At 35.6% G+C, this 11108-nt stretch overlaps 1 protein-coding gene across 10 annotated transcripts in view; it reads left to right on the top strand.

The window, feature by feature from the left end:
* Positions 1-10501, top strand: part of foxl2b (forkhead box L2b) — a 73953-nt gene extending 63452 nt beyond the window's left edge. For 3 of the 10 annotated variants that reach the window (XM_087238582.1, XM_087238586.1, XM_087238584.1), the window contains 3 exons: positions 3778-3902; positions 8188-8454; positions 8537-10501. In XM_087238582.1, the coding sequence (XP_087094708.1) occupies positions 8539-9396 (858 nt within the window). In that variant the 5' untranslated portion in view covers positions 3778-3902; positions 8188-8454; positions 8537-8538 and the 3' untranslated portion in view covers positions 9397-10501. 10 annotated transcript variants of the gene reach the window in all.
* Positions 10502-11108: the final 607 nt, after the last annotated feature.

Here is an 11108-nt window from a genome sequence, read left to right as displayed (position 1 = left end):
ATTCGTTCTGGCTATTTTCCGGAAAGAGAAGTTGTAAGATTACCGGCAATTTGCCGGAATGCTGCGCTGTGTGAATGCAGAAGGAAGATTACCGTAATAAGCGCGTGCACGTCTAGAACCTGCTGACGTGAGACGTCTGCTTTAGCCAATCACAACAGTCAGACGCATTTACGTCCGCGCGGTTTGTGAGAATAAAAGCCTTTGAATATTTTTCCAGACACATTTAGCCGCTAGAAGATAGTCAGATCACGTTTATATGTTCTTCTTAATGCCAACTGTGTAAATAATCATCGATGAGATACTTATGATAAGCCGTTGTTTGTTTACGTTCGTGTGCCTGTGAAACAGCCTGTGAGCGCCTGCACACACACATATTATGAACATCTCGACATGCGAAAGTGATCCTGCGAAAGTTGTTCACAATATTGATCATCCACAGAGTTTGTAATTTAGTCAAATGTTTACAAACACAAGCACAGCCGTTTAAAGCTCATTTGTGGTGAATGATGTCAGAATTTACCCGTATTTTGGAATGGATGTGTGAATGCTCTTTTCCGGAAAATTTCCGTAACGTCCTCGCCTGTGTGAACAGCGCTTTTTTGAATATACTGGTAAAGTCGTTCCGGAAATTTTCCGGATATTTACCGGTATCACTGTGTGAAAGGGGCAAAAGACTATAATAGAACTTTTTGTTGTGATTCTGTAGTTGCTATGGTAACAACGACTATAGTTATCAATCTTTTGTCGTGATTCTACAGTTGTTATGGTAACACATCAACTATACTTGTAACAACGACTATAGCAATAGATCTTTTGTAGTGATTCTATAGTTGCTATGGTAACAACTACTATACCTGTAACACAATAAGTACATTAATTTATCTTTTGTAATGATTATATAGTTGCTATGGTAACAAAGACTGTAGTAATTGATATTCTGTGGTGGTTTCACAGTTGCCATGGTACCGACAACAATAGTTATTTTTCTTTTGTTGTAACACATCAGCTGTACTATTAACATGACTATAGTAATAGATCTTTTGTGGTAATTCTATAGTTGTTATGGTAACAATGACTGTAATAATTGATGTTTTGTGGTGATTTTATAGTTGTTATGGTAACAACAACGACTATAGTAGTAACACAGTGACTATAGTAATGGACTTTTTATGGTGATTAAGTAGTTGCTTTGGTAACGACTGTAGTTCTTGATCTTTTGTTGTGATTATACAGTTGCTATGGTAATGCATAAACTAACCCTAACCCTAGTAATACAACAACTATAGTAATAGATCTTTTTTGGCAGTTTTATAGCTGCTATGGGAACAGTGACTAATAATTGATGTTTTGTTGTGCTTCCATAGTTGCTATGGTAACACAATGACTGTATTAGTTTATCTTTTGTGGTGATTCTATAGTTTCTATGGTAAAAGAATCGTAATTGATGTTTTGTGGTAATTCCATGGTTGCTATGGTAACAATGACTATAGTAATAGATTTTTTGTGATGATTTCATAGTTGCTATGGGAACAACTACTATACTAGTAACACAATGACTATATTAGAAGTCGTTGCTATTGGTAGCAACGACTATAGTAATTGATCTTTTGTTGTGATTCTACTGTTGTTATGGTAATGCATCAACTATACTAGTAACGCTGTGACTGTAGTAATTGATCTTTTGTAGTGATTCTATAGTTGCCTTGGTAACAACGACTTAGTATTTACTTTGTAGTGATTTCATAGTTGCTTCGGTAGCCACGACTATAGTAATTGATCTTTTGTTGTGATTCTACAGTTGTTTTACAGTTTTGTTGTGGTAATTCTGCAGTTGCTATGGTAACACAAGGCTATTGTAATATAAACAAATGACCCAAAAGTGTAGTTCTATAGGGTATATTCTACTACAATAAAACATTGTTTACTGTAGTAAAAACTATAGTACACTGCATTATTTAGTACAGTTTGTCAGTTCACTGTAGTTAATAAGACAGAGCATTCCTTAAAGAGTTGCAGATGCATTAATGTGTTCACTAGTACACTGAGTTTCTGTTTGGTTGATGTGATTGTTATATGACACACACAGCAGTGTGTATTAGCACCCATTAATTAACCAGTTTAGTAATAGTAATAGTATCAGGGATCTGCAGATGGTCAGTGATCCTCATTGTTTATATTTTTCTCCAGCCGGTTTGTGTTAAAGGTTTTCATTTTGCTCAACACCTTGCAGAAGTGTGTATGCGTGTGTGTGTGTGTGTGTGTGTGTGTGTGTGTGTTATTGATTTAGTTCAGGTGTTGTTGTGTATGATGTTGATGTTTGTGAGTGTGTATTTGCATGTGTGTGTGTGTGTGTGTGTGTGTGTGTGTGTATTCCACTAACGCGCAGCTTCAGTGTGTGTGATATTGACAGTTCAAGTGTGTGTGTGTGTGTGTGAGAGATATTGATTTCATTCAGGTGTCATTGTGTATGATGTTGATGTTTGTGAGCTTGTGTGTGTGTGTGTGTGTGTGTGTGTGTGTGTGTGTGTGTATATACCACTAACCCGCAGCTTCAGCGTGTATGACCCTATGACCGTTTAAGTGTGTGCACAGTTATGATTTAGTTCAGGTGTTGGTGTGTATGATGTTGTTTGTGAGTGTGTATTTGCATGTGTGTGTGTATATTCCACTAACGTGCAGTGTGTGTGTGTGTGTGTGTGTGTGTGTGTGTGTGTGTGTGTGTGTGTGTGTGTGTGTGTGTGTGAGATACTGATTTAGTTCAGGTGTCATAGTGTATGATGTTCGTGAGTCTGTGTGTGCGTGTACGTGTGTGTGTTTTATGTGTGTGTGTGTGTTCCACTGACCCGCAGCTTCAGTCCATCTGCATTCTTGCACTTTGAACCATAAACATCCTCATTTCAAAGAGTTTGGCAGGAAGTTTGCAGAGTTTTTCCCTTATATGTGCCACAGTCTATTTCAAATATAATCCTGCTGTGTTTCTCCAGCATCTGATCAGTCTATATACTGCAATGCTGCATCTCATCTAAAGCGCTGGATGTTCCTGCAGTTTGCATCACAGAGTCATGACAGTCAGTCAGGAAACATACATACACACATAAAGAATAATATAATATTTGCAGGAGTGATATGGGAGAGTGTTTGGAGTAATGAGTTACTGTAAATTACAGATCCACTGAAAAGCAAAGGGCGTATGCTTCATTATTATTAGTTAATTATACTTTACTTACCTTAAAGACTGTAAATAACTTCAACAGTTCTGTATAAATCAGTTTAGAGAAGCAGAGGAAATGTGTAATGCAAATATATTGAGCATAATAGTTATATTATTAAACTAAAGAGGCTACATTTATTTAGATTGCACATGCTTAATCAACAATGAATGAGTCAGGAATTAATAATGTATGAAACAGTGTGATTGCATTGAAATATTTAACGTTTTTAATGCATCTAATGTTATATTTTTAGTTTTGCAGAGCAACTCTGTTAACTAAAGAATGTCATGTTAAAATGCTTACAATATTTGAATAAACTTTTAATAAGCCCAAGTTTTACTCAAATTTCTACATTGAATAGTTTTATTTCTATAGTCTATGCAGATTTTAAGCATTTTCAGTGCTGAGTCAAGTGATTACATTACCCAATGAGTAATTAAATACATATACTAGATAGAAAAGTCGTTTAAATACAGTTTTAATTGTGTCATTTCCTTCTTTTTTACCAACACTATTATGATAATGTTATATTAATTGTCTGGGTATTAATATCTGCTTTCTCCAGCATCTGATCAGGATATAAACGCCTGTACTTCAGTGCTGCATCTCATCTAAAGTGCTGGATGTTCCTGCGGTGCATTTGTACTGGTTTGCATCACAGAGTCTTTACAGATCCACTGAAAAAGCAAAGTAAGGGGTTATGATTCATTATTATTAGTTAAATATACTGTTCTTGCCTTAAATGCTGTAAATAACTTCAACAATTCTGTATAAATCAATTCATAGAAGTGGAGAAATGTGTAATGCAAATATATTGAGCATAATAATTATATTATTAAACTAAAGATGTTACATTTATTTAGATTGCACATGCTTAACAATGAATGAGTCAGAAATTAATAATGCATGAAATAATAGTGTGATTGCATTGAAATATTTAAGGTTTTTAATGCATGTAATGTTTTATTTTTATTTTTTGCAGAGTAAATCTGTTTGTTTACTAAAGAATTTCATGTTAAAATGCTTAAAATATTTTAATGAGCTCGTGTTTTACTCAAATTTCTACATAAAATAGTTTCATTTCTATAGTCCATGCAGATCTTAAGGATTTTCAGTGCTGAGTCAAGTGATTCAATTACTTAATGAGTAATTAAATGTGTTTACAAGATGTAAATGTGTTTTTGCTAACACTATTATGATAATGTTATATTTATTATCTGGGTATTAATATCTGCTTTCTCCAGCATCTGATCAGTCTGTATACTGCAATGCTGCATCTCATCTAAAGTGCTGGATGTTCCTGCGATGCATTCGTACCGGTTTGCATCACAGAGTCATGACAGTCAGTCAGGAAATATACATACACACATGAAGAATAATATAATATTTGCAGGAGTGATATGGGAGAGTGTTTGGAGTAATGAGTTACTGTAAATTACAGATCCACTGAAAAGCAAAGGGGTTATGCTTCATTATTATGAGTTAATTATACTTTACTTGCCTTAAAGACTGTAAATAGATTCAACAGTTCTGCATAAATCAATGCAGAGCAGCAGATTGTGCAATGCAAGTATATTGAGCATAATAAGTATATTATTAAACTAAAGAGGTAAAATGTATTTAGATTGCACATGCTTAACAACAATTAGAATCGAGTCAGAAATTAATAATGCATGAAACAGTGTGATTGCATTGAAATATTTAATGTTTTTTAATGCATGTAATGTTTTATTTTCAGTAACTCTGTTTGTTAACTAAAGAATGTCATGTTAAAATCCTTAAAATATTGTAATAAACGTTTAATAAGCCCCTTTTTGACTCAAATTTGAACATTGAATAGTTTTCTATAGTCAATGCAGATTCATAAGGATGTTCAGTATAGGGAGAGTGGGGATGGCTGCAGCAAGACTAATGCCTCTGTTTTAGGAATGAGCTGTAGTGATGATTAAACCCTTCCTCAATCTGAGAGGAATCAGCCATATGTGACCATTCCTTCAGTACTCATTTTAGGTAAAAAAAAAAAAAAGTAATTGATTTAATGTTCAGAATGTTTATTATACAGTTTTTGTGAAACATTATTCATTTGCATAATTTAAATCGATGTTTTCTTGGCTTTTACTAGGTATAGCTATCAAGCCTTAAAGCTGTTGTGTCTCCCTACAGCATAGACGGTTTATTCAGATCTGCAACTGTCCCCAATGCCAAAATTAATTTAAAAGCGTGCCATATTACCACTGTACACTTTTAATTTGATCACAGTTCCAATGTAATTTAATTTAATAAAAGAATTCCTTGATTTTTTAAATTAATTTCAAAGTTTAGTAAAGCTTCAGTCTAGATTTTCAGTAATTGTATATATTTGTTCAGTTTTTAGGCCTGATATGTGATTGTTGCTTGTTGTTCTAATAGTCTGTACGCTTTCAGAATAAAAAAGTACTGATAATGTTCATTGAGGAATAGTTTTGTAGTTTTGTAAAAGTTACAAAGCACAGAAAAAGACCTCTTATGATACTGTTCTGTATCTTTTATGGTACATCTGAAATTTAATAATTGTTCTCATATTAACGCTACAAGTGTTGGACAACTCCTTTATTAAATATCTATATAAATAAAAATCACTGGAAAGGCAAAGTGATTTATGAAAAATTCTTATATTAAATCATGAATCATCATTTACAAGCATGTGTTTAAAGAAACTCGTGAACATGAATTATTTAGTTCTATAAAACAAAACAACTGGTAAAACATAAAGCTATAGGTATTGTAAACTACACAAATCATGTGCTTAAAGGTACAACTGCAACGGTACAAATGTGTAATTATTATTCTTTGTCTGTTTTTTACGATGTGGATTTTGGTATTATTTTGATTGTTAAATATTCAGCTTATACAAAAAAAAACTGATAACTTTCTGTCGATCACATTGGTTAAGCTAACCCCCATGAACTATGTCTATATATATATATATCTGTTTGTAAAGGCTAAAAGACTAAATACAAATAAAAAGAAAACATTACATTTTTTGTATTTTTTTATTTATTTAAAGAAAAGTTATAAGAGCCTGGAGGTATTCTGTCCCATAAAAACATACTGACCCAGTGACAAGGGATTTAACATTGCACCATTTTTCTCTGAGAGTGTATTTATATGGGCAATTTAACAATTTACATTTAGTCTGTTTACCCAGAAAGATTAAATAAAGCCTGATGTTTTAGAATTATTTTTAATATTACATTTTATTGAATGTTGCAACTGTCCCTGCTGTGGGTTGTTGCAACCATCCTGCTTAATTCAAGTTTAAATTCTGCATATAATGTGCACATATTATAGCAATGTGTGTGGGTGTCCAATATAGGTTTGGGTTTATTATATTAACATTTTGGGTTTGCACAAATTGTCTCTGAGGAACTGAACGAAAGTGTTGCAGCTGCCCCACATAGAGTCAAGTGATTAAATTACTTACTAATTAAATTCGGTCAGTAGATACAGTAGAAAAGTCATTTAAATACAGTTTTAATTGTGTTATTTGTAATATTAATTTGTATTTAACATCACTATTTTGATGTTACATGAATTATCAGAGTATTACTATCTGCTTTATTTTGATCTAACACACAATACATTAATTGATAACAAGTATGTCGTTAATACATTTACGAGATTGTGTATTATGAGAAAGCAAACGTATTTAAAGTGTAATGCGAGTGAAAACGCGAGTAAAATGAGCTCGACATCTCCTTTAGTTTCCACTAAACAGCAAAACAAGCCTTTCATTCTGTTCAGTTCCAGAGGCGTGAAGGAGCCGAGAGATGCTGATGACAAACACAACACACAGCTGCTACACCTGTGTGTGTGTGTGTGTGTGTGTGTGTGTGTGTGTGTGTGTGTGTGTGTGTGTGTGTGTGTGTGTGTGTGTGTGTGTGTGTGTGTGTGTGTGTGTGTGTGTGTGTGTGTGTGTGAAATAAGATATATTCCGCTTAGACTAAACTGCTTTGAGCTTAGAGATTAATATCTACAATTAGTTATAACTAAACATGTGTAACAATTAATAAAGTAACCCTCCGCTAATGGATAAATGAAAACATTTGATAATAAATCAAAACTGCAGGATAAATCCAGCTGTATAAAAAAATTATGCAATAAATGGTTTATGAAATAAGGTATTGATAATCTACATTCTCGCTTTTATTTAGGTATAAAGGTAAACGGGTTAAACATCGACATACCCGAATTACCATATATGAATGCACGTGCGATGCACGTAAACCTAAAAGTCGGCTTGCTATTCTTCATTTTAGTTAGGCTATAATAAACGCATATAATTTCATTAATAAACTCAGCTTTTGGTTTTAAAACCTATTCGTCAAAATAGCTAGATCTTAAATAACAAATGTATGCCTTTATTGACTAATGCAGTTAATTAATACTGCATCGCGTCACTGCAAATAATGCGGGGTTGTTTTAACCCAAAAATACTCGAGTAATATTTGGATCAACCCAGCTTTTGGGTTAAAAAAGGTGTCATTTCAATTTAATTAAAAAAAAAAATTAATGCAACGTTTGGGTTTGTCCATATTTTACTCAGCCTTCCCTGGGTTTAAACAACCCATCTTATTTTACAGTGTAATACGATGCAGTATTTATTAATTATATTAGTCAATTAAGGCATTACATTTTTATTTAAGATCTAACGTTGAAGAATGCCTTATGAATTACCCCAACCCAGCATTTTTTAGAAGTGTAATTATTGTGTACTATATTTTAATCAAATACATAACATTGCTCTATACAACAAAGCAATCCCTCTTCAAATAAAACAAACAATGCGAGTCTGTTCTGCAAATGCAAAACATAAATTCATGATAATTACGGATTGTTTTGGACTGTTGTAAGGAAAAACATCAACATAAAGTGCTAAATATCTGCGTCTTTCATCGCATTACATGATAAAGTTGTTATTTCGGTGGCAAAATAGAAGAGAGAAGTGACGAAAGCGGAATCCGCGGCTCTCATCATCATCATCATCATCATCATCAGTCTGACGACAGCAGAGTTTCGCCTTTCACTGGACGGAAAAAAACTTGCGAGATCTTCCAGAAGAACCTTCGAGTTTAAACGACACCGAGATCTCCAGCGCGCAGTTCGAGCCCTCGCTACGCGGAGCACGAGCTCTTATTCCCGCGGTGTTTCTCCGGTTTATCTCCACTGATGGATCCGCGGTGACCGGAGGAGCTCAAATCAGGTGCGTCGCGCTTTACAGAATAAACCTCTCTGTGTGTGTGTGCGTGTTTGTTTTGACGTGTTGTTTGCTTGTGTTTTTAAAGCGATGGCATCTTACCATAGCTTAGATGATGACGCAATGGCTCTCATGGTGCACGACACCAACGCGGTGAAGAAGGAGGACGAGCCGCTCCAGGAGCCGGGCTCCGAGAAGACCGACCCGGCGCAGAAGCCGCCCTACTCATACGTGGCCCTGATCGCCATGGCCATCCGGGAGAGCACCGAGAAGAGGCTCACTCTATCCGGCATCTACCAGTACATCATCACCAAGTTCCCATTTTACGAGAAGAATAAAAAAGGCTGGCAGAACAGCATCCGACACAACTTGAGTCTCAACGAGTGCTTCATTAAAGTGCCCCGGGAGGGCGGCGGGGAGCGCAAGGGCAACTACTGGACCCTGGACCCGGCCTGCGAGGATATGTTCGAGAAGGGGAACTACCGAAGGAGGAGGCGGATGAAGCGGCCGTTTCGACCGCCCGCGGCTCACTTCCAAGCTGGGAAGAGTTTGTTTGGGGGCGACGCGTACACCGGGTATCTCCCCGCGCCGAAGTACCTCCAGTCGGGCTTCATGAACAGCAGCTGGCCGCTCCCGCAGCCTCCTCCGCCGGCCATGAGCTACGCGTCCTGCCAGATGCCCAATGGCAACATGGGCGCAATGAAAGCACTGTCGACCCCTTCGTATAACCCGTACAGCCGAATGCAAGCCATGGGGCTGCCGAACATGATGAACTCGTACGGCGGGATGGGCCACCACCAGCAGCCGCAGCACCAGCAGCAGTCGGCGGCTCCGTCCAACAGCGCGGCCGCTCTGCAGTTCACCTGCTCCCGGCAGCCGGCGGAGCTCTACTCGTACTGGGAGCATGAGGCCAAGAGCTCCGCGCTGCACTCGCGGATTGACATTTGAACCTCATTTCGAGGATATTTACGAACTTTGTTTGTCTGTCGATCGTTCAAGGTAAACAGGGTAACTTTTTTGTTGCTGGACACAGTGAACATGCACTACACGCAAATTAGCAGTTTTCCGTGCTTTTGTGATTGTTTTATGTGTTTTCCTCCGTTTATTTATGCTTTTGAATTGCATTAGGGCATCTTGATGTTTCTTCCAACAAGTTTTAAACTTGACAATTTCCAAAAATGTTGCATTTTAAACTATAAAGTGATGTGTGGGTTGGTGTTGTAGTGCAGGGTTCCTCACAATTCATTCATGTTGTCCCAACACAAATCGATTAAGTTAACTTAACACTTTTAACAAATGTATGTGGATTTAACATGAACAAATTAAGTTGTTCCAAATGAAATCTCAAGAATTGTGTTGTTTAAGCTCATTTTAATTAAGTAGTTTAAACAAGTAAAAATATATATTTTCCAGTGTTTATTACGCTGAAAAAAAAATTATTCATAGATGATTCCTTGGATTTACTCAATATTTTTTACGTTAAGTGGTTGTAAACAATTTAATTGTGTTGAATTTAAACAAACAAATTAAGTTGAAACTTATTCAGTTTAATTTGTTTAAATTCAACACAAATAAATTGTTTGCAACAGTTCTGCATGCAACACTTTTTTCAGTGAATAGGTTAAACTGTAGTATTTTCTGATATTTTACAGTCTTATTTCGTTATATGGTATTTCTAATACATCATATAATTAAAATGTACCAAAATGTCAATAAAAGTCCCGTAATGCAATTCACAGCCGTAAATAAAAGGAAAACACAACTATCCAGAAACAGACCTCTGAACAGATTTTACAGAGTACCGTGTAGACCTCAGTGGCTTAATCCTCCGGACTGCAGCTCGTGTTTAAACTTGTGAAATCATTAGATTCGATTTAAGACGCTATAAATATATATATAAATAAAACTGCTTTGATCGGGAGTTCATGTGTTGTTTTAAACAGAGCGATTGTTTGGGACCATTGTGATTTTGATTCTTTTATTTTTTTTCCACAAATTGGATTGTCAAACCAGCACTTATTTTTATTTGCCTTCAATAAACTGTTTTGATTAAGATTGTCTTTTGGGTGATGAGAAAGAGATTGACAGATAGAGGGAGGATATATGGTTGTTTTAGCATTTTCTAGAGTGCACGCTATTATACAGATTATTAGATGTCACTCTAAAAAAAGCTAGTGTGTTTCAGTCAAATATGGACTAATCCAACATTGGTTTATTATTATGTTATTTAAATAATTACTATGCAAAAAAAACTTTAGTGTAATTTCAGCACTTTCGTGCACATTTGAACCAATTGTATTTTACAACCCAGAAGTGTGTACACATCTTTTTACTCTAAACTTGACGCGTTTAGGACAGTAAGAAAAGCAAAAGCACGCCTGAAATGATTTCTTTAATCTCCTCCTGCGAACAAACGATTCATCCAGGGAAAATAATCCGCGAAGAAATATAGGTCCCGTTAATCTGATGAAGCATCTGTGGACAAATGGATTCAATCTAATCATGGTGTTTACATGGAAATTGATAGGTGTAATTAAAAAACATGGTTTAATTTCTGATCAGATTATATAGCTAAGTATTTGTTTTGGTGCTAGCATATTCAGACAAATAATTCCTTGTGAAATACCTGCATGGGGCTATTTTATTTAATGTTTAGTAGA

This window comes from Danio rerio, chromosome 2 (assembly GCF_052040795.2).
Source record: "Danio rerio strain M-AB ecotype USA chromosome 2, GRCz13ab, whole genome shotgun sequence".
In the NCBI taxonomy this organism is placed as follows: domain Eukaryota; kingdom Metazoa; phylum Chordata; class Actinopteri; order Cypriniformes; family Danionidae; genus Danio; species Danio rerio.
The sequence above is the reverse complement of the archived record's forward strand: the minus strand, read 5'-3'. Positions and strand labels throughout refer to the sequence as shown.